This window comes from Osmia bicornis, chromosome 9 (assembly GCF_907164935.1).
Source record: "Osmia bicornis bicornis chromosome 9, iOsmBic2.1, whole genome shotgun sequence".
Lineage (NCBI taxonomy): Eukaryota > Metazoa > Arthropoda > Insecta > Hymenoptera > Megachilidae > Osmia > Osmia bicornis.
In genome coordinates this window covers 1,300,614-1,326,333 of record NC_060224.1, presented here as the reverse complement: position 1 = coordinate 1,326,333, position 25,720 = coordinate 1,300,614, and the positions used below count along the sequence as shown (strand labels likewise).

At 37.1% G+C, this 25,720-nt stretch overlaps 1 protein-coding gene across 2 annotated transcripts in view; it reads right to left on the bottom strand.

Moving 5' to 3' along the window:
• LOC114877504 (suppressor of lurcher protein 1) overlaps window positions 1-25,720 on the bottom strand; it is a 358,815-nt gene that overhangs the window by 194,610 nt on the left and 138,485 nt on the right. For both annotated transcript variants that reach the window (XM_046287131.1, XM_046287132.1), the window contains exon 7: window positions 18,375-18,589. In XM_046287131.1, the coding sequence (XP_046143087.1) occupies window positions 18,375-18,589 (215 nt within the window). The remainder of the gene's footprint in view (window positions 1-18,374; window positions 18,590-25,720) is intronic.

Sequence of the window (25,720 nt, the reverse complement as noted above, 5' to 3'; positions counted from 1 at the left end):
TAACAACGCTCTTGCTTTTACGGTGAATAATGTGAACGAGCGAAGCGATGAAATTGTAATTTGCATTGTTTAAAACCGGTTAAACAGGCGGTCCTGTTCGGCGATCGGCATTATTCAGTTCGTCGAAAGTGTCCCGACACGTTTATATCCTTTCGCATACGTTGAATCGTGAATCGAATTAATTATTGTACTCCGAATATTGGCTAAAGTTTATGGAGCACCGTAACGAATAATGTTATCGTTCTTTATGTTCAGGTAGCCAGACATACGTGAAAAATATGGAAATGCGAGAAAAAGAGGGAGTTCGCAAACACGGAAAATTTTGTTCAACCTGGGCGTCGCATTTTTGCAAATGAATCGAAAAATAACGCGTTTCTACTGGCAACGAAATCTGCTTGCTGACCAGAATACTGAAATGTATCGATGAATAACAGTTCATGCTGCATTTTTAACGGAATCAAAATAACGATGGAGCGTTTGCATAGTAATTGAAACAGTTAATGTAAAATTCTAACTATAAATTAAATTAATCATTTTAGATTGATACTCGATGCAGATTGCATTCTAAACTGAATTACCACCGAGGTTTCCACAGTTTCATTACGAGAACTGTGCTCTACAAAATAAAAATTAATTTGTAAATTGAAGCTGGAGCACGCTTTCAGTACATTAACAGTGTACATCAAATAAATTAGATTCACGAGAGAATTAAGTGGATCGATAGAATCAAACCACGAAATCAACCAATATTGACATTTACAAAAAACATCAAGGAGGCTCGCATCGTCTGTTCCAACTCTGTAAATTTCCAATAAAACTGCTTATAAAAATTTTAATTATATTTCAGAAATATTTAAATATAAATATGAAACGTAATCTATGATAAAATTATAAATTATAGGGCAAATTTATAGTTCCACTCACACCTTTTCATTGACCAACCCTCAAGAGCAGTAGTCAGTGACGCGTGTCGAATCAGGGTGTTTTCTTTTCCTGTTACCACATATATCGCGTACGCATTTCCAGGGAAAAAACTAGGTCACGATATTTCCGAGAATTTTAATCACCATTCATATTTCGTGCGCTTTAAGTCCTATACTTTAAAACCATATATCTCCGGAACTAATTGAGATATCCAAGTGCAACCAACTGCGTTATCAACAGCATACCCTGCTCTATCATTATATCTTTCTATTCGAAGACAATCTATATCCCTGTATATTTCAATTTTAATAAAAAATCGTTGGATCAATGGTCAATCTATCATGGATCAAAGACTAATCTTTCATTTCGTTCTGCCAAAGTAAACAAAGCGACTGGTGTGTTCAGAATCGTCTCTATTTCAATCTTGAACGATCGTTTTCGAACGCGGACCAGCAAGGGATAACGAGCGAGCTTTCAATATTTTTACCCTGGTACGAACACGTACGGCCGATTTAGGAATCGACACTTTGTTGACGCTAAACGTTGTTTCAGACACATATCGACAGAAACGTATGTATGCACGCGTGGGTGTACGCGAACGACTGTCGTTTCGCACGCTGCCGATCATGGAGTAAATACCGAATCGATGGAACGTTGTAATACTCGGCGTACGACCATTTCATTCGAGTCACGCAAACGCTGCCAATGACACGGTCCGGATATAATTACTAATTAATATGGCGCATCTGGCGGTGCGCGAACGATAATGCTTCGCAAAGTATCTTGAACGAGCCGAGGCTGGAAATCGCTCGTTGGCCAGCTGGGTCCGGCTAGAGGACTTTGCATTGGCCACCTCGTGTGTGATTCGGAGGGTATTATGCGCATTAGATACGCGAAATGCATGGATGACAGGTGAGAATAGTGAGAACAACGTTGTTCCAGTGTTTTGATAACTAGGGATGCGCGAAGAGCTGAAAATATCGGGTCGGGTGCGAATCCCAAGTCGATTAAAATAATTTCCGAACCGACCCGAATAATCTAAACCCCTACCAAATGTTGGGTACCCCAAAATTCTAAGTAATTAAGGTAGTAATAATTGCGTTACTGATTAAACATAAAACATCAGTTTTATATTTAAAGAAATAAAAGAATTCGGGAGTAGATATTAAAAATTATCCAAACAGCCCCTTTGAAGAACAGAGCTTTGGAAGACTGTGTAATTAATTTTAACTTAATTTTGCCATTTACAAGTAGACGGCAGAAGAAGCATTTATACACAAATGAAATTCATTACGAACAGTAATATCGACAGTAAAGCAGTTACATAGTTTCTGCACAGAGCAATTCAATTATCCTCTCGAAAATGAAAATCCTTCCCTTGAAACTTCATAATCTAAGTAATACATAAGCAATCCATTTGCAAATGGTAATAATAATCTAATAAGAAGGTTCTTCCATTTACAATTATTTCTTCTTTGTCTTCTTTCGAGTGTACCTTCTTAGATATCGAAAATAAGAAATTGTGAATGAAAATCTTGAACATGACTCCTTTAAAACATTGAATTTCAAGGTTCCACCCAATAAGTCTAAAAAAATATTATATTTACACTTGATATCGATGTTTGAGAACGTCCCTTGCAAAATTCTCTTGTCTCCCAACAAATTTCACGACGCTCGAGCCTCGGAGCGATACAAAAGCGTGTATAAGGTTTTCGTTTGTGCGCGTCTGGTGTGCACGGTTATCGATAAAATCAATTCTATCACTCGGCTTGAGCGGAAACGGAGCTTCGAGTGGATATCAAGGATCGATACAGCGGCAGAAACAGTTGATAAAATGCGGCGAGCACTTTAACCGCGTGCTTCGACCCTTCATTGCGAGTATCGATTACGCCGGGCTAGATACTTGTTCTACTACTTCTATCGGTATCTATTGTCCTCGGTGGGAACATTTCGTAACCCCGACTCTTCTTCGAAAATTTATACACCAACCGTGTGTGTCGGTGAGTGCTCAAGATTTGTGAAGATAGATAATTCGATTTTATTTGTCTTTTCGATTAATCTTGAACCTTTTCTTCAACCTCCTATGAATCAAACGTCCCTCTGTATCAATATCAGAAATCGATTCTGATTTCACGAACTTCTATGCAAGTTCGAATGTCATTGTCATTACAGAGTATACGTTCTCTAATGAGTATTGAGAATGTATCGAACTTCAGGTATCGATAACGTATCTGTAATGCATAGTTGTCGAATTTCCCACTTTCGTTCTCCGAAGTTTCACTTTGGAAGCTTTAGATACAAAGGGAAAAGGTTTCCCTTAAAATAGTATTCAGAATATCCTTCTTAAATTATTTGATTAGAAAAAGATACATTTGTATACGAACTTTGATAAACTTTCAAAAATTCGCCTAATTGAAATTCGAAGAATTTTCAAAATCAGCGACAAAAAATTCTTGCAACATAAAAATGAATTTTTTCGAGCAAGATGTGTCTAGGATAGACGAAAGTTCAAAGTGTCCTGAATTCTAACGAACTTTTGCAGTTTTCCATCGAAAGGTCGTTTATACATAAAACTCATCCTCCGGTATCTCTGTCCTTTCATTCGACAGAATTTCCCATGGGATTAATACGAGGGTTCAGCTTCAGTTAGCCGATTAACGAGTGGCAAACTTTAAAATGATTCCCTGGTGATCCAACAAAAGACTCATTGCTTATTTCACTCCTCTCTCTAGGCAACGTATTCGCATAAGTGGAGCAGTAAACCGAAATAGAATCCATCTTGCTGTAAGGGTACTCGATCGATCGGTAGAACTCCCTTTCAAGCATCGAACCTTTCGCGACTGTCTCTATTTTCGTAAGTGATCTGATTTCCTGGAATTCGATTATTACATCTACCCCGTCCCTTTCGTCAGCGACAGAGGAGGCTCCTTTGATTTTCTGCATCGATAAAAAAAGGAAAACTATGGGTGCACGATTTGAACGCGACTTGGATCTCGATCAGAGACGAATACAAGCGTGTAGAATCGTCACAGATTAGCTTGGGGAAATACTTAGAAGATAAACATAGTAGGCTTCTCCAGGGAAAATGACGATGTCTCCCCCTCCCGCATAGGTTACAGATTAATTACAGATATAATCAGAAAGTAATTACTACTCGACTCTAATGGAAATGTACTTTTCTTCAGCAACATCTTCGCCTTTTTCATTTTATCGTTCACTTTGAGGTCGTTTCGCAGCAGCGTCGTTTGTAACATGGCTTTCAAGCAAGTGAAATTCTTTGATATATCCACTGCACCATGGCTCGTTCCACGAAAAATTCTTTACCGTCGTGTGGCTCGTGATATTTTTTCATTTTTTCGACACCCTTTTGCCCCTTTCACTGTTTCGCGCCTTTTTATCTGAACGCGTGTCTCTCCCTCCCCGTGCTTTCTTCAGCTTCTCTTTTCTAAGAAAACGGAGAGAAAGAGAGTATTCCATGAACGAAGCACGTCGTCGAGAAACTTTCACGGCTGCCAAAAGTGTTAGTTGGGGAGTTTGATAAATTTACACCTCGCCTCGTAGTCCGTATTGTTCGTATCGATGAAACTTTGAAAAGCGTTATTAGCTTTTTATTTCATGGTATGATGATATATTAGGCTGCTTCCTTTCTTATTTTTCTTCAATTTGAGTAAAAATGATCTTGATTAACTTCCTTTTGAACATCAGCTACCAGTTCTACTTTCAATTCAATTTTGATGTAATTTTAATCGTTTCAAAAGGTACCTTCAGTTTCACGCGTTCATTAAATTTTCTTTGACTCAATTTGAGTAGAACGAGGAGTCTTTATGAAGAACTTGTTGAGTTCTTGATTGCAAACGTATTATCTTTTGTGCTATTTATATAATTTTCCTTTGATCTTTTAAAATTTATTTAATAAACTTAATAAACACATGGTTTGAGGTTCATAAATTATAGTCGTATTTTGGGTTCAACAAGACACCTATCTTGTAATCTAATATCTTGAAGGGAAACAGCTAATATCTATGTAAATATATTATACACAGGAAATATATACAGTTATATATTAGCAGTAAAGGAAGCCGGTATTCTAGACTGGTGTAGGTATGACAGGATTTTATTAAATTAAATCCTTCAAGAGCATGCAAGTAAGTAGGTTTAGGTTGCACTTATACTACTCGACAAATTTATATTAATCGAATAATTTTGAGACTATAAAGTAAATGTGTTCTGTATCACGTGAGTTAGTGGTGATCTATGACAATCATCAAAAACTTTCTTTTTAATGAGATTGGAAAATGGAAATTCATAAAACAGTTGAAATTAATTTTGCATACAGCCCACATTGTTACTAGCTTTTCAATGATAATAATCTTGAACAGTTTCGTTAAATAGGTATGAAACTGGAAGTTCAACTACCGCAGAATGTATATTCCGCAGCAGTTGTTCTACGTAGGTAACTCGTGGTAGAAATTTTATCTCTCGAGTTTCTTTTTGTTTTGCTCTTATTCTGCACTTTCGAAAGAAACTGCGAGAGATTTGTGTCGCCAGCAGAATTTTTCCAGAGAGTAATGCTTCTGTAGAGAACTAGCAAGGATTATGTACAGAATTTCCTTATGTCAATAATTGAAAGTTAAGAAACTATTCGTACTACAAACTTATAAACATTCCAACTCATTTCTTTACTAATAGTTCGTTGTATAAAAAAAAAATGTAGATTAAAAGATGCTTTTAAAACATAAAACAGAGAATTATGGTACATAATGAATAAAAAAGAATATAGAAAATATTAGAATCTATTAAAATTAAGCTATTAGCAAAAGCAATTAATTTATTTAAGATATCACAGCAAAGAGAAATTTCAAAGCATCTTTCTTTTTTCTATAAAATACACCAAAACTGAGGTAATTCATATATCATGAATACATTTATACAAATTCCTCCTATCATGAAATTTGCTGGGTATTACTAAAACATTCCCTATGCATACGAAATCTACATGGATTTTTTATAACCACCATTCGCACCTTCTTTGCAAATAACATCCGCATCCAAATTTCCTATTTCAAACGAATTCACAGCCTGATTCTACCGCACCCCTGTTCATAATTAATGAAATTACAAACTAATTTAAAGAGAAACTGTTTTCACGCGCATCTGAATGAAAACGAATAAAAAACATCTACAGCTGGCCAGGTTTTTCCAATGGTAAAATATATAAAAATGAAATCATAGTAGCGAGAATTGGATTTATCTGCTTTTTAATAGGATTTATCAAAAACTGAAATTCTAGTTTATTAAATTTGTTCTATTTTATTCTCATTCTATTTTCTTTTATCAAATTTTCCATTTGATAAATGAACACCTATAATTTTAACATTATTCAGAATATTTGGGATTCTTAATTTTTTTTGCAAAACAGTAATTTAGGAGAGTTTCTAAGATTCGTCTGATAGAAAGAAATCGTGTATCAAACAAAATTGAATTTCGCTCGTCTCGCTTGCAAAACACGTATTTGCGATGAAATGACACACGTTGTGGCAAAAGATGAAAAGCCACTGCACGATAGCTGGAAATCAGCATTCTCATCGCTATCGGTTCTTCATTTCTCTCTGCTTTTTCTCGTTCCGATGATGAATTGCGGTTCGTTTTTACTGTGGTGCTTTCCGTTTAGCCGTTTCTCCACCAGAGAAAACATCAAAAGATACAGACAGTTTTTTTGCATCACTCTTTCGTCATTTTCAATAAACCCCTCTCTCTCTTTGTAGATTTTGTTGTTCGTACAAAGTGTTTGCTCGTAGAAATTGAAATCGAGTTACTGTTATGAATGAACGAGATAGTTCTATTTGGCAACGAAAAATAGGAAATACCTTTTTCATTTTGATGTATCGAAGTCATTTAAATATTTTCTTTATGATTATTGCGAAAATAAATCTTGTTATAATGGAATTTTTAGCATGAAAGCTTCCTAACAGAATATCTAGGGTCTTCTGAAAATATTTTTTAACACAAAACATTGTTACTTCTTTAATCCTCGGACGGCGAACTATGAAGAGAGCCCCAATTTCAATTGAATTTTTTTATATCAAAACTGATACAAAAAAGGTACAGAACTGAATGGAAATATTCTTTTGGAATATTAAAAAAAATGTGGAAGGACGAAATAATCTTGGAAATTAGTTGAATGTCGAAATGAAGCGAAGGGGGCATCTTGTGCAGATGCAAATTGGCGTCGAAATGAAGTGCGGTCGTGCGAGTGCATATTCTTCGCGTGCACACAGACGAGCCAGTGATTCGAGTGTGTGCATCGCGTGGGAGGAACAGATTGTCGGGATTGAAAAATAATAATTGAATTTTCGACCGACTGACGTGAAAACCGTTTTAAATCCTTTCCGGTACCAGGCAAATTGGTGATCTACAGATCGTCGGTGCTTCTGTTGCTAACAAAAACGAGACGGCAGCCAAACGAATAGTAGCGCGTTTAGCTTTTTATTGCGAATAGACACGTAAATTGTCCTTGTTCTCCCTGTCTACACGTCTCTTCTAGACATGAACAATCAAAACTATTAATAATCGAGAAATCTGACCAGTATCGTTCCTTTTGATTATACAAAATAATTACTTTTTCAATCGTTCAATAGAAAAATGCGTTAAACCGTGATTTTAATATTAATTATAAAAGATGTAGGTATCGCAAAGCGTAATTTATCTATGTTTGACAACTTTTCGAAATATTCATACATTCAGTTTAACTTCCTTTTAATAAATGCTCTTTTCGTTCTTCCTTCGTTCTGAATGCAAATGGACGAATTAAAACGTGGAATTATTTAAAGGCTTTGAAAGATTGCATACAGGCGAAGTTCATTTTTTTAAAACCGCAAAATACCGACGGATTCAGCTTGGAGATAGAAGTAAAGCTGCTACCACAATCCTTCAAAACGCACTGTCGAGCACGTAAGCACTCGACTGCGCAAAAATTTAGCGCTAATTATAACCGGATTTAAATTTCAATCCCCTTTTCAATCTTTCTAAATACATTTTTTATTTTTATTTTCTTTTTCACGAAACAAGAGACGGTATTCCTACGTCTGGAGATAAAAAACTAAATAAATTCAGTCAATTTAAAGCATAATTAATGAAAACCAATTTCCGGCTGCTGGTATGAAGAAATAAATGGTTTGAAGCTATCGTTAGCGTGCTAAAACAAATTGCTAGCGTGGATTTTATCAGAACACACATGACTGCTTTGTGATACAGGATCTCATTTGTATCAAAATTGGTGTCGCCAGCTTTGGAAACTAGCCCTTTGAACGGTAAAGTGATACATGTTAACAAATAATAAATAAATTAGGGGAATTTGGTTACCGAATCCATGAGATGCGTCAAATTACTATCATCGTGTAATTTATGTGTAAACGGGATATTTCATTAAAATCTAATTTCAAAACTAATTTAACTAAATTTGGTTCTTACATCCCATTTGATTATTCATTAACATTAGTTCATTAAATTACCTTTGTATAATTTGTAGAGGTACGAGGGTACCCGAAGATTCCTAATACTTTGGTACTAATATAATTTTCCATATTGAAATGCCAAGTTAATAAAATTATTTATAGAATCGTGAATCATTTAATTGTCAAAATTACATTAAATAGATATTATTACTTCAGGGCTTTCTTAATGAAACGTTTATTGACATAAAAGTGGATCAAACGAAATTTCTATTGGTATAAAAATATTTCTGGATTTTCTGCTTCAGGCAGAAATATTTTTCATCATTAAATCTGGAGAAATTGAATATTATCGCGAGGCAAAATAACGAGGGGTCTGTGTATCAGGAACAACAAGAGGCAGCATCGCGAAATTCCATTCGCTCATTTATAACTGAGGTTCACCTGCTAACAGTACACGAACCCCGAATCTCCGTCAGTTTATCATCATTCCTAAGCCTGCAAGTAATTGCAAGAGACTACGGGTGTATGTTGAAATTCTAGTACTGCTTTCCTCCATTCGGCCCGGCGATAATTAAGTGACTCGCGCTTTCAACAACGTACGTTTGATAGGGTTTGCAACAATGCTCTTCGTAAGACGAAAGATAGAACATTAATTCCGTTGCATAACAGCCGACCTACGTCTGACTGAAGGCTATTTATTTAACTTGTTCGGAATCGGATGGATCCTTGAATGAGAGACGAATTTCAATGAAACAAGAAGTGCCGAGTCTAATTGAATTTGGATCTATTATACTGCAGGATATCAAGTTGATCAATCGTTAAATTAATTTCCGAAATAAACAAATACTTCAAATTCCTAATTACAAAATTAATCAAATAATCTGTGATCTAAGTTCTTATATTAAAAATTCATTTCTAAGTTATAGTAACAAGGTATAGAGCTAATGAACGTTGGAAAATATTGCACATCAAAACACACCACTTTTCATCGCACTAGCTGCCGTCGAAACGAAATGAATTATCAATTTCCACAAATAAGCGTCGCTCGTCAAGTTGTCCCTGGCGCGTTCGCGTCGCTCAATGACCGCGATTAATCACGAGGTTGTGTCAATCGCACGCGTTTAAAATTAACGCGCGAATGCAACGAAATTCAGTGGATCCGTCGATCGGTCTCTGTTAACGACCCCGCTGCACCCATTTCACCCACACTAAATATGACGGGTTCGCCACTAAAACCGGAGCATCTTCTAGCCAGACGTTTCGTTTTGATCGACAAAAGGCGTCGTTGGTGCGGCTATCGCTTCGAACCCGATAAGGAAAGTCTGTGGCACGAAGAACGTGCACTCTTCTTGAATTTCGTGCTACACCCACGGTTGGATAGATTTTAATGGACTTTGTACGCGGGACACGTAGTCACTTTGCGCCAGCAGGCTGCTACTCGTGCCACACACCATCTGTGTGGCCACCTACTGCGTGTGTGTTCCAAGGAACCCTCTATAAACATGTGTGCATAAGTACGTACATCTGCATGTTTGGAAGGATAATTGTGCGCAACCGAGCGGCTGATAACGATTACAAACTGAACCGGTCGAGATTTGAAAAGCCGATTAAATGAACAGGATGATTTTCTCTGCTCCCCTTATTGAACGAGCCAAGGATTTTTAATCCATTATGGACCAAACAGTGAAATAATAAAATGTTTTAATTTTTCTTAAATTCTTGAAATTTTTAGTCGGCTAGAACAAAAAAGTTTCAATTTATAATTACACTCGTTTGAGCTTGTATAATATACAGAATATAAAAAGAGAAAGGAAATTGATTTTTCTTTTTATTAGCAATTTTTAAAGGGTGCAAGTATGCTGTTGCATACATTGTTTTCAATTATGAGATGATTTTATTGCTTCGACGGAAGCTTCGAAAAAGATATAAACGTTCCCCTTCGGCTTTGAACCGAAGAGAATTTAATGTTTTATACATGGAATTTATAATCTATCAAATTCATCAAATGTTATAGGGAGCTTACTATGGAAATTCATTTAATTAATAAAGATGATCAGTTTAAATTGTAACATATTATGCATAAATTATTACTGCAAATAAAGAGTATCTCGGTTGAAATCTCGAAGGCAGGTGGGTAAATACAAATGAAAGCAGGAGGATTTATATGTGCTGCTCTTGCTTCCTCGAAAAACCGCAGAAAATCTTTTCACATTACTTATGTTCTTATGGGTTAATCTCGTAGCTTAATCTTCTTCTTCCCGTTCCTTTTCTTTTCGTACGTTAATCCCATTACGAAAGCTATTTTCAGCGAAAAGGACGTATGGCTGAGTCTTCGAAATATGTTCTACTCGACGTGGTCCAGTTTATTCTTGTTAGATTTCTCAAATGTCTAATACACCTATTTCTCTATTTAATCCTCTATTTTACTGTATTTATTTCAACAGTTACTCAACATTTATTTTTTACTTAGGTATATAATCTAAAATTTCAAGTAGGTACACTTTTCGACTCGTATTTCTGCAGAATTTGTCATAACTGACCACGTTCTTCCTTTGGACGTAATATTTCTCAACTATCTCCAAGGAAAATTCACTTCCTCACGTGTGCCGTGACAAATCCGGACACTTTCTCTAGCAAGCAATATTTCAATCATCAGAATTCACGGCCACCAAGATTTATGGACATTGGATTCAGCAGTTCTTGGATTTTACCGTTTATTCTCCTGTCATCCCTTCTGTGGGTACATCTTATATCCTCTCAGACAAGAATTTGTGGGGTCACTCAATCGATCAAAAGAATGAATTATATCTCCTTGATTCTTCTTCTGACCTCCTTATTTCAATAATCTAATTTCTGTTACTTGTCGAAATTCATTTCTAAGGGATGAAAACCCCTCTTCAAATTTGGCATATTACAAAGTGATTTAATACCATTTGAATTATTTGCTCATTCCAAAAGCTCTTTGTATTTAACAAACAAACATCATTGTTTATTCTTTTTGATCAGGACGACATCGAATTTCCTAAATTGATCAACCAATAAACCTTCAAATTTATTAACAATTTACCAGTTTCCGCACAAATTAAGCTAATTGTCTCCAAATGTTGTTACGTGTTCATCTGATCAACGCGATCCACAAATTACAACGTTTTAATTAAGGATCGAAGCTGTTCAATTTGATTTTAAAATTACGTGAAATAACAGACCATCACGAAAACCGTTGTACAGCTGTTTACACGCTTGATTGCTGTGATCGTTAACTAATGAACTTTTATCATCTACCCTATAACGTTCCAGACGCGTGGGCCAAGCTTGATTAAAATCTGATTATGATACGAGATCATATCTGGGACAAAAATGGGGATGGAGTATAAACGTATCGGTTGGCTCACGAGTGTAATCAACACGTGGATTTTTCAATTATCGTTCCAATTCAATTACAGCTACAGTTGCTCGCGAAAGTATTCTAATTCTCGTTTTCAAGGCGATTAAAAAATGAAATACATATATTGAATATTTAGGAAATCACATCCCTCTTAATTAAACTTAACCCTACAAAATTATTAACTTCTGTATACCAGCAATTTGCGATCCAGGGGTAAACAAAATTATCCAAGGATAATTCTGAAAGAGGAAACTTTCTTCGTTTCTACTACTTTCAACTTGTACCCAGAGCCGGGATAACTAGTTAGGAAAAGATCGTACTGTTTACCAGCAGCAAAGTGGTACAATTGCGGGAGGAAACAGCAACACAATAGAAGAAACCAGTCACGTATTCTCCTTCCCTTTAATATTATACCTTCAGCAAAACCGAGGTTGTCTAGCGTTTCCTGTCGTGATTCGAACCGTCTCGCAACTTCATTTTACGCAACCGCAATCTCATAACTGCACTGTCACGAACAAGACACTGGATTCGAAACGGTTTCACGGGCCATTACTTTTGTCCCTTAGAAGATACCTTCAAAAGAATCGGGGTAACGTCGTCGGGAAGAGATTTGTTCGAAGTTTACGCGAACGACGAACGACGTTTCACCGAGTTCCCTTTAACTCCGGCTAACTAACTGGTCGCTCAATTAATCCCAAAGTAACCAAAGATCCGACCCGGTATCATCGTTGGCTTTACCATCGAAAAAGAGACTTTTTGATACCTAAAGCCAGTAATCTCATTACGGTTAACGGCCGATTTAAACGAGCAAACTTTCTACCCGCGATTCTTTCGGGATCTTGATAAGTAGCTTGACTGGATTGAAACGTCGGCCACGCATAGAAACTACCCTTATTAGCTCGTGCATAGATCCTGCATCCCGTTCTCTATGTACGTATAGAACAATGGAAGCTTTTACCAGCGAGATGCCAGTTTAATGTTTGGGAAATAAAAATTTTGCAGGATACGAGATAAAACTTTACTTCGAATTCGAAAAAAGAAGAATGTCTACATTTTTTATTAACGTCGATTGTTAGAATGAAAAGGGTGGCCGCTTTTTTATCAATGCAATTGAAACGGTCTAGCAAGAAACATTTCCGGTACGTTTCACTTAACAGTCTATTCGATTCGCCACCGTCTAAAGAGCAACGGCGAAGTCAGCCAACGAGCCGGCGATATATTTAAGCCGACGACGCGACACGAGAGCGCAGAAAGAATATCTGCCAGGAACAAAAGGTTTCAAAGATTTAAAAGCCGGTCGGACAAACGTCAGTTGCAGTCGCAACGAGTTGTCCTGGTTGTCCCTTAAAAAACAAATTAACTGTTGAACGAACGGTATTTAGAAACGTCGCGGTGCGTTTCCATGCAACGATGGCCGGCAAGAAATTTCCTTTAAGTTTCATTAACTTTCCACGTCGCCGGGGATATTCGCGAGGGAAACTCCTAACGACTGGGCAAGTTGTTTACGAGGCCGTGAAGCAGACGGACGTGTCGAGGTAAAGTTTCGTTCAGTCACTCGGTACTTCGAGGAAAGAAGATTCACCTTAACTCGTGAAAAACTTTCCCAGTTTAAGTACTTCCCTGTATCGGATGTCTCCCAGGGATCGCGGAATACGTAAACGGGAAAGATTGCGCAAAACGGCGACCAGTTTCCGTATCTGGCCGCTTTTTCGGATCGAATATTTTATTTATTCATTTGTTTTATAAACAATTCGAAGAAATTTTAAAGATAATTGCACATAGGAAAAGTAAATTAGAAGAAACAAATCTTGCTTCTAACGATAATTAAAATTCGTAATGAATGTGTACGCTTTGTTTTCGTGTATTTCACTCGAGTTTGTGGGAAAATAATTCCAGCCTGCGTGGAAAGAAATATTCTCTGCCTTCCACTGTGAATCGTTTCACGTGCAATTTTGTTAATTCAAAGAGGAAGAAATTTTAATGAAACATTATCTTGTGTTCTCGTAGAAAAGAATGTGTAATAGTAGACTCTGTTCGTTTAGCATTGTTTTTATTTGTTTAAGAGCTCACGGTTTCTGACTGAAGTCTTTTTAAAGTTAACAATAGCTTCCATAACAGCGCCGTTATACGATGCGTCTATTTATCAAGTGGCTCCAAATTGCCGAAAGACTTCGAATGGATCCTGATAAGGGAGGGAAATCGAATCTCCACCGATAGCTCGGACGCTCGTCGAGTAATTAGCACGGTGCCGGCAGTAGAGAAAGTTGAAAATAGTCCGCCAGTCTGAATTACCCCACTTTAATCAATACCGGTGCAAACAGCCCCGGGACTTTCCGTACTTGTACCATATTTCCTCTTTATCTTGAGCATCGTAACGTGGCTCGTTTTATCAATAGGCGATAAGCTGGCTAGCAAGGGCCTTCTCGTTAGAATTTTAATCGTAACTCGCTGACTTCCGTACGACAGACCGTGACCATTCGAAGCGAAAATTTACGACTGTTAGAGCATTTTACGACTCGTTAGAGCGTGATCATCGAAGAGTTTCAACGACCTGGAGTCTCTTCGTCAAAACTTACCCTCCACGTTGTTCGACGAAATACCATTTTCTCATGCACGTTATTGTTCGTCGAACGACAACTTTACGAGCCGGTTTATGGAATGCAGTAACTATAAGCTGTTTTCAAAACAGGAGTGTTTAATTATTAATTAAGAAGCAATAAAGAATATTTTATTAGAAATCCTAAAAATTCTAAAATTATCAGCTGAAGATTGGAAAAAATTCAGTTTTGTCATTTTTATTACCTATTCTATTATTTTATTAATTTTTCGGATGAGATTTATGTGGCCATGTTCCACAATGAAATTATCGAGAAATAATAAGGATCCTCGTTTAAGGATGCTGCGAGCGATATTTTCATCTTGGACTACCACCAAGGAACCGCTATCGCAATTTTCCCGTTAATTGCCGAATTTCGGGGAAATTGGGGCCGTGAGCTTGCTAGCGTGGTAAATAAATTAGCTCGCGTTGATGTAACCTTCCATCTCGTCTATTTCCACGTATATTGTGTAACGTTGTTTATTTATGTATAATATTGCAATTTTCCGGAAATCAAAGTTACTTTGATTACAGGAAGAAATTAATGCTCAACTCTCTCTCAGAATTCGTATTTCATTGCCAATTTAAGGTGTTAAGTATTCAAATATTCACACTCCAACCAAATTAGAAATTAAAATTAAAAAATGACCAAAATGATGATAGCCCCTATCGACGATCGTCTCTTCCGTACCTCAATGTTAGTTCTTCGGTTCGAGCCCCGTTTGATTAAAACTCTCTCGGTTACGAGGGAGAAATTACATTTTAATTATACATGGTTAATCAGCGAGCTCTTCGTCCCGGCATATGGTCGGCCCTCTGTTTACCGTTTAATGGACGTGCATAATCTACGGCGAATTTTCCAGCGAGTTGAGTTCAGACACCGAGTGACTCCGCGGGGATCAAACGCGAAAACGAAAACCGAGCACGCGGTAGGAAAAAAAGGAAAAGTGGTAGATTTTTCAACCGTACCAACCGCGCCGTTTTTTTTTTTTGTTTTTTTTGTTCTTTTCTTCTTGTCGCGGTAGTGGTACGTTGACGCCGGATGATGGATCGAACGAAATGGAATCGTGACGCTTGGCACGCATTAGAACACAGAGAACCGGTGCATTTTTCTTCTGTCGGCCTCTTTATTCGATCCCGAATCACACCGATGAAATATCATCGCGACATGGATGTAATCAACGAAGGAACGAAACGGTGTCGCGGTTACGATCGAACCGATGAAAATTGAATATCGATCTGGCCGGTCGAGGGATCAACCGTCTGCTTTCTGGTAAATGTATGTTAGGCTGCTTCGATAACACGGTTTACGGTAAGCCAGCTGCCGAACACCGATTTTGCTATCTATCGTCTAATCTCTGTCTAACTAATCTCTTTGGTTATCAGCTTCCATTATGGTTGGTCGGCTTCTCGACGGATTTCGACCACCTCGGATTAACCTTACGCCGAAATCTGCTTCGAGTCGACCACGTATCGAGGGTTGAAAAGGGCCGTCACTTGGACCATAGGAAAACATAGAGGGTGCTAAGAAATGGGTGGTTTTAGTAGATTGCTTCTCTTTAAAATGTATGGAATTGGGTTTTCTACATCAAACGGGGAATTCTGACACGATTTTATATTTGATACAAATTTTTCAAATTATTTGAAAAAAATTCCAAAGTTCAAGAATTCTAATAGATATCAAAAATTTATGTTAATATTTATTAAATGTTTCGAGATATTTAACGCGTTGCTACAAATGATAAATGGTGCACAAGGATTAGTTCGTACGTAGCATATGCAGATCCTTATGCAAAGTTTACCAGTTTTTGAGATGCGCAACGGCTAAGTCTCTTCCCATGGCACTGCCGAAAAACAGGGAACACAGTGGCAAGCGCGTGGAAAATAAAAAAGAAGCAATTGTATGTTTGAAAATTGCAGAGGGAAGTCTTCTCTAGCTAGGAAGAATTATGCCACTGTTATATGTAACACACGTAAGCCGGTATACAACGTGAGCGAAATAAAAAATTCGCGGGCCAGCATGTTTAAAGGGCGCGTCAGCTAGTCGTATTCGTGAAACGTTTACTAACGAACCACGGTTTCACCAAGCCTATACAATATTTGCTGTTTAGACCCCTTTCTTCCGTCACTTGCAAATCTACGAGCAAAATTTCCGGAAATTTACGACTCCACTAGCTGCTGTAAATAAGAAACATGATGGCTGTTTTGTTCAACCCAGAAACACCAACTGTATCCAGACAGTATGAGAAATAATCGTATATAAAAGGACTTTACAGAATTTTTTGTTAATATAAATTTTAAAATCCTAAAATTTATATTTTTGATTATTTGGATTATCTAGCATGCATCACAATTTTGGCTATTAAAATGAATTAACTTTGAAAATTGAATTAAAATCGGGGCTTTCTCTATGGTCCGCCCTTCGAGGGTGAACGGGTTGAAACTCAGTGAATAACTACTTCCAATTAAAGCAAACACTATTCATACACAGCTGACGAAATTGGCTGCTAATCTAATAGAGAACAAACAATTGTCACATAGATCGTTCTGAGCTATTGTTATATATTGATATTGTAACCATAGCACATTGTCGTCAAAGCATATTAAATGGGAGAATATCCCTGAAAGAGAACAACTACGAATGAACGCGTCCATTCATGCGTTTTCAAACAAACGACGAGAACGAGACGGCGTTAAACGTATAATTTGCCGTAATTTCGCGACACTCTGTTTAATTAACAGCCTTTTCATCTAGCAGCTTTGATCAGTTAATTCTGTCATTCTTCGAAAGGCAATTAACGTCAAAATAAAACGTGTCAGGATCATTAAAATAGTGGATCAAATAATTTCCCGACCGTATAGATGATATTTTATCTTCTGTTCAGATCAGGATGGTTTTTAGAGCAAAAGCAAAAATGTTGAGAACAAACGAGCTGTTATTAATATTGAGTTTCCCTGGAAATAAAAGTTTTTTTCTCCAGAGACAAAACCGAGGAAAACAAAAAGCCGTTCATCATCCTGCTACACACGGTGTACATTTGTTCTCGTATTTTTCGCATTCATACACGTCAAATTAGCAAATATTTGCGGACATCAACATATTTGAAAGTGAAGCGTAAAATGAAAAAATAGATGTGAAAAACGAGTGAAACGTTCCATGTGATTGCAATCATTCTACATGATTTATTATTGAAAGTAATGTATTTATAAAGAAAAATGTCAAAAATAAAAATGATATTATTTATTTTAATAAAAGTGGCTATGTTATGCAGCGTAGACTTTTGCATATGACTATATGTTTATTGTAGCGTTTGAAAGACAGAAAATCTCAGGGAAAAGAGCAATAATTTATCTCAACAGTTTCTTTCTCTAGAAAACAAATAGTACACCATGGTCTTGTCAAGCACAACACAAAAGTATCCACTTAATCCGACGTCGGTTCGCGCAAAAAGACATCTTTTGTACAACAACTGTCAAAGAATTAATCAATCCCTTAGCTCAAGAGCCATTCTTCTCTACCATGGCAACCACCAATCGTAGTACACGTTCATCAATCATTAGGTTGTTTGTTAAAACACGATTCTGACGCTCGATTCATACGATCAATCCCCTTCAAACTCGACCGTCACAGAGTCGTTTCGGTACTGCATCAACCCTTTAATTAGCATCCTTTTCAAGCTAAAATATTTTCAACCATTTCTGGGTAACTTTGAAAATATTTTCTGATAAAGGGTGAACCCACTCGAAAGAGTTTCGTAAAACGAAATCTGAAGTTCCTCGACAAGCTATGTCGAGTGAACCAGCTTCTCAATTCTGTCGAGATTTTCCGATTGCTATTTAGCTATTCATGTTTGTTGCCATTTGGCTAATGAGCTTTTCGTTTTTTCTTTTTTTATAACTACAGATAATTACATATTCAATAACGATCAATAATAAATTAAAATTTAAAAAATCTAGTGCCCTTTTTGAGCAGAAATAAGATCGTAGAAATCATGCAATGAAATCAGTTACTCACGTCTGTTGATGAAGTGAAAATTCCCGAAAAAGCCAGTCGCATTAGACGGAGGTCCTTGTGTGTGGAACTCCAAAATAAGCGTAGATCTTGAACTGTAGAGAACCTGCGGGATGTCACGCAGATCCCCGCAAAGCACACCGGACCAAGGGGTATACTCGGAAACACCGGTGGTCTCCAAATGTAGAAACACTTTTACAAAGTCACCACCCACACAGCTGGAACATAAATCACAGAAACATCGTGAGTGGTCTTCGCGGATATTCTATGTAGGAAAGGGAATACAAATTTTCAGAAAAGCCACGTATATGAATAAATATTTCAAAGGGGGTAGATTTAAAAATGTCAGATAAGTATAATGCATTATATCTATGTTTGAAGATGTGCAAATGAAACGGTGTCAAAATAACGAGATATGAAATATTTAATCGATAAATTTGATACGGATATTTTCTAATAAAAATAAATTTATGTTCGTTTCGTTTCATCCGCATCAGTCAATTTATCTCATTCACCTAACTAATGCAAACAAATAATTAAACCTGTTGAATGCCAATGAAAGCTGCCACGCCTCAAAATCCTCGTTAAATCAAATACAGTTCGCTAAAATTAAATTCGTTATTACCCGTTGAATTAACTTCTCGCTTTGATAATATCCGTATGCATAAATCTTTCTATTGAAATTGCTAAATTTGTATCTCTCTTCAAAAGTAAGAATAAATTTCATCATTTTTACTGACTTATCCGGATTAACAGTTTACTCTTAAACTGCATAATCGATGGAAAATCTGCAAGTTTGTTTGTAAGCAATACCTTAGAAACTCGACGGAAACTAACACGACACTCTGAGATGCAGTTAAGAGCAGGAGACTGAACAAAGGGCTCAGAACATCAGAAGTTAGTTTAATGCCATGCAACATCACAAACTCAGATCCTTGGACAGACATGTTTGCCTGGACCTGGTTGACAGTGCTTTACTCACCTAATTGTTCTACCTTAATTTCCGAAAATTTCTATGCAACTTTTCAAACAAGCCTCCTTCCCTTTGAATACCTCATACATTTGGATATATTAAATATTTAATATGTTAAAAATAAATTATTATAAAATTTTAAAAAATATAGTATTCTTCAAATGCCATAAATACTATTTATATGAAAAATAATAGCACGAAGAGATAAAAATGTGAAACATAAATGAACAAAACGTGATTACAATCCACGTATCGTCAAATTCCAATAAAAAAGAGAGTGGAAGAGACACATAAATTCATATGGTAAATTTATACACTTCGACGGAAGGAGGTTTTGTTCGTTTTAAATGCCACACGAAATGATCCCCATATATTTTCCCTGTATTTTCGAATACGATAAAGGAATATAAATATGAAATGTAAATGCGTAGATCCAGGATGAATGTAAAATTTATCGTGAAATACCGAGCACCGGTAAAACTCTTTGAACAAACGGAAAACTGTGCGAATACATTGAACAGAGACAATAACGGAGACCCGGTTGCACGGATAAAGATCAAAGCCAAGATGATACCTTGTTCCGCGGGAGAAGGGAAATCTTGAAATGCTTAAGGGGTGTGATTTATATGTGAAATAAAAACGAAGAGTAATTGATAAGTTTCCGTACTGAAGGCTTTTAGGGATGAAATTTCTGATTTCATTTCTGAAAGTGGAAATTTATCAAAAATCTGCTGTATTTTAAAAGAATTAAAAAAATTGTTTTTGAATCATAGTCCATAGTTTACAAACTATTGTACTACTCGAATGGATTAAATTGAACAGCATTGATACACATAGGAGGTGTATCCGATTCTATGCCCGCGATACTCGTGGAATGGCTAATTGAATAATTAGTGGCGGCAGTGAAATGGAACAGGTGTTCCCAAGTTCAACTGTACACAGATTACCGGAGTTCACGTGCTTAGGGAGCATTTCCGATCCCGTGACTTAAAGCGAGTACAATGCCGAAAATTAGCACGGATTATAACTGAGCCAGGAAGCTTACGAGGGCTGGTGATATTCGCAAAAACAGTTTGCTGGCTCGTTTGTGGCTGCTAACGTGCGAATTGTCTGCGTAGCGTTCGTTAGCCAGACTTACTTACTAATATGCTTGATTAGCAAATTATGTACATTGTTTGCCCTCGCGAGCAACACGAATCCCGCGGAACGTTTTAAAGTTGAAGCACGCAGAACGTGTCAAGCTGTAATCAACGAATCGTCGTTGGAAAATTATTTACCACGAACCGTATCCGCGGACAAGCTAATTACACACCGCACCAACTCTGCACGGAATTTGCTGAGGCTTTAATGATCCCGTTACGCAACCTATTCATCACGAGCGTTCGGATGGTTTCTAATTAATTAGCGGTACACCTCTCACAATATTCCATTTGTCGTAAGTGTGCGTTGAAACTTGTCTTCGATATTTCTTCTAACGATTCGTAATTGCTTTAGAACAGAAGCTCTCATCCTTTTCACGAATTATTATTTATTAATTTTTACTTCGCCTACAAAATGTGTCAATTTTCCTCTACATATATAGAATCAAAATTAATCATCTCTTTCTGAATCTGTTCCTATAATAAAATATACGAGTGATGATGGACTGTACACAATTTAACACGATACTTCATTAAGCACAGCTAGAGAAAGTTGGGTAGGAGGGATATGAAACGTGTAAAAGCCTGACGCTTACAGAGAGCAGGATCCAGGGACACAATATTAACCTGGCTCCTTAATTTCCCAAACGTATTTCCGGCAAAGCGCGAGATCCTCGTCTGGTCCACATACCTTGAAAGGGTTGCTGCTTCGTGTCAGTTAACATCTGACATTGTTACTCGAAGCAAGAGCAATCGGCCAACTCTATATAGTTTCTTACGTGTCAAGTGTTAAAGGTCGAGATGGAGGAGGTAGCATGGATATGACAGTATCTCGTTGCTGTGGGGCATTCCAGGCTGCCCTTTGCAGACGGATTTAACGGCGATATAGACGTGAAGATGCAGGCTATTGGACGCGTGAAATTACATATCCCCTGGGACAACCGTGTACCTGAAGCTGGAACGTTGGGAAACCTCTGGAGGCTCAAATACACGACGAAATTTCGCGTGGGACACGATTTGCCTTTCGGTTCAATCGAATTTGTCTTTGTTCCGAATGATTAGGTTTCTAATTACGGATTCATATTAGTTATTGGCAGGTTCGAATGTAATTGCGATCAGTGGCAAGTGTATTTCAAGTACAGACTGTTGGGAATACTTTTCAAAACAGTTTTGTTTTAATTAGATAGTATTTGAAAATTGATTTTACTTAATTGGCAATTATTCAAACATAATTAGAAGTATCATTAAATATTAATTTTATCATTTTCAAATTTTTATATATTCTCCAGGAAATAGAATAAAAATAATGAATTGAATAAATATTAATAAAGGAAATGACCTTAAAAATTAGTGAAATTCTTGCATAATGCCAATGGTAATGACACCGTTTTCAATTTAGAGCAGCTGATTCAACGAGGAATGTCATCAAATATTAGTTTACTCTTTGACGTGTCCAGGTAAATTGATGTCAACGATATGAAGAGCAATCGAAGCATACGCTTGTTAAATACATTGTACAGGATGCTGCCATCAGCAACGAACCTTCCACGAATTTCGCACGTTGTAACGCTTCGTACTGGTTTGAAGGACCATTCCAATTTAGGGACTGAAATGTTGAATATTTGAAGCCTAACGATTCTCCAACCTATTTGCTTCACGACCGTGTGAACTTGCAATTGATAATTGAAAATCATTGCTTCCTGAATTTCCTATGACTGCGTGAGAGTCTTATTTGTCAGCTATAAAAGGCACATCGATATTCAACGAATTACCTGCATAAATTTCAATATTTCGATTCTGACAAAAATCCCCCGAAAATGCAGAGGGGAAAATTTATTCGTTGAAAAGAAAAAGAACAATTTAAAACTTTTGCATGCACTTAATCTGGAATTTGTAGTCATCCAGTGGAAAACTGTGGTCAAAAACAAAAATAAGTGAGTATGAAGTATTAACAAAGGGGAATAAATTCGACGGGACAAGTCATTGAACATCAAAAACCGTTGGTGAATGAAATTCTCGAGAAGCATCTACAGTGCTCAGTGACATGAGAATGTCGTCAAAGAACGTGTCGACATTCACACAACCGATCGTCAAACGGTTGCAGTCACTCTGCTGAATTTACACACAAAGCGATTCATATCGAACGATGAAAACAGCCCTTTCACCGACCACCCCTCAAACATTCACGTGTCGCTTTGTTCCATGCCGCGTGCTCTTCTGCTAGTCACGAGAGAACAAGAATTTCCTGCCACAATTTATTACCAACAAAGAACGAGGTTGTCACCTTTTCGTGGCATTGCATTTGAATAGTGCTCCCTGAGGTCTCAGGATTCTCAGAAATAAGATGATCACACAGTGATTCCTTGTTACAGAACAAAATATAATTCATTAAGAAATTGAATGTATTCATTTTCGAACGCGTTGCGAACAACAAATCACGATTCCTCGATTTGCAACATTTATTTTCTTTTTAAATTATTTTCAATATTAGTATCGTCAAAATAAAAAGTTTAAAAAATTTTTGCTTCACCTGTAAGCCTTCTTCCCTAGGGAAGCCTAGTCTGTTCGATAGTGTACAGCTGACAATAAACGTTTGACGAATCGGCATTGGAATGGGGATGGCGAGGAGGGGCAGAAAAATAGAACGAAACGAGATAAGTGTAGCACGTCGCAGTGCGCAAAAAAAATGGGAACTGATTAACGTGCCACAATTCAAAAAGTTCTTCTTCCTAAGAGGCCGGTAGGATCGTTGGCACGAAATCACGGGATAGCGTGCAAAACTTCACGAAGAGTCCTACTCTGATTGGCTTGACGCCAGACGTCTAACCCTCGGGGATCTACGAGTGTGAAGAATGTTTCTCGAATATTACGTTAGAAATTTATATAGCTAGACGAGACCTGGACGTGTCTGCTCCCACACCAGCATCGAATCGAAAATCGTTTAACGTCCTGGAGCCGGTCAAATTTTCCGGTAAGGAAAATCGTGCTAAAATATCGCGGAAACGATGAAACTACCGGGACACCGTTACTTTACTGCCTCGTTTCGACATTCTCCTGCAACTGTTGCATCGATCCATGGTTTCTCTCGATTTAAAGGAACCATGTACCTACACGTCTACACTTATAATTAATTTAACAAAATAATTAGATTTCTTTTTCGGTGGTCATTGATTGTGTATTATTTCTCTACCGTTTGTAATTTTAATTAAAAAATTGTAAACTGAGAATATATATTTAAATATACCTGCTGCTCGGATTTCCTCTGTATCCTACACTTAAATTTACAATTTTGATTGAAAAAATAAAAGAAATAAAACGATCGAACGTGAAGCTGTACCAATGTCAATTTTAACTATGTATCAAATTTGCAGTTGTATCGATGTTGAACATGTGCAGTCTTTTTTTATTGGTTTACTTTAGATATCCTAACAGAAATGGTGCGTTTGCAATAATATTTCAAAAAAACTGATTGTGTACCTGCATCATTCATAAATCTTTTGACTTGCAGTATGTTTATTCAAGTATTTACAGTGACTGATTTTTGTGATAGAAAAAGAAGTTGGTTACACAGAAATAAAATTCAAAAGATTAGAAGTATAAAATATATAAAAAATATTGGAGACCACCTATCGATAAATAAATTGACTTAAAGAAATTTAGTAAATAAATAACCGACTGATTATGCTTAATAGCAAATAGACTAATATTAAAATTTTATTTAATGAGATTTTTAGATTTATAATGGTTATCGCAAACTTTCTTCCACGTTGAAAATAAAATTCCTGTTCTCCGCCCTTATAACACGTTTCATCCCCTTTTTCTTAACGCGCCTAGCCCCGAGTAACGTGATCTCATTTCCACGAAACTGTCGATCTTTCGAAACGTCATTTCCACGTCTAGGTCCAGTTCGTAATTTCCGCAATGTTCAAGCTACGTTAGAAAGAACAAAGCCTGCTTCCCGATAATACTGGGGAATCTTGAGAAATATCTGAAGGGTAGTGTTAAGGGGAGTCAAGAAAAACGGTCTGACGAGTTACTCCTACAGAAAAGAACCCTACCACTTATTTTTATCGTTTTAACAATATCTATAATCTCTATATAAACGACATTGACGAGCATTAAAAATCAATTTTGCAATCCATTTACCTATACTGATTGGTATACTATAAATTTTTTTAAAATGAAATTTAAATTACATATACAATAAAAGAAATCGAGGACTGATAAGGAAACTGATATTGCAATTTAACTGCAACGAAGAAATCTGCATTTTATCTGATGCATTCTGCTCTTTCACTGATCAAAGCAGCGCTCTGCAGCTGATCTTCTGTCGGTTGTTTCAGAAACTTGGTCGTTCTCTTCTTCACTTCGGTAAGTGAGTTGAGACGTGCTCCCTTGAGAGTAAATTCCACTTCAAGGAACAGAAAGAAGTCACATGAAGTTAAATCTGAATAGGAAAGCTGTTTCGGTTGTCGTTTTCTTCAACTTCAAAATGATATGTTCATCGAACCAACCATCTCTTCGTAGAAAAGATTGAATCAAATCAACTTTGACGATTCTAGTAAGACAGACAGGTATATTCCTTCATCTACGTTCACTCTTACTTAGCAAACTAATAAACCAACGTCTGAGAACTGTCAAGTGCTGTTTCTATTTGTCTAACACCAATATCTCTCCACTTAATTCGGATCTGAGTGACTAATCTCATCCCTACAAGCTGAATGTCATTATTTACCAACCACACCTAGTATTCTCGGTCTACATCAAAATGCCCTGCATAGAATATTCCTGGTATTCAAGCATCGAAAGTTCATGGACCGATGTTCAGTGAAAACGCTAGCTTCGAGGGCAGCGAATGAAAGGAAGGGCGGAGAATCGCTGTTCGATGCTCTTTGCATCTCAGTTAGGAAATGATGGCAAGCGGAGACCGAATGGCTCGTAAAAGACGTCTGCCGGCGCTACCTTAACACCGTAATACGTGTTTTTCATTAAAAGGCCACTGTGTGCGGAAGCGTACGAAGCCGACTGAGAAACTCGCTCCTGTTCAGCCCTCCCTCTGTGTCAGTTTATACGCGTCGCGTCGCGACGTCTCCGGAGTTGCCTCTTTAAAAAGTGATCTACCTAGCAAAGTGGAATTTAACGGTCTACGGCAATTATATGACACGCGCTTCGTGCCGTGGAAATCGCTTAGTCGTTTTTAATCTGATTGCCAGACGTACCTTGAATAGTTTCAAAAA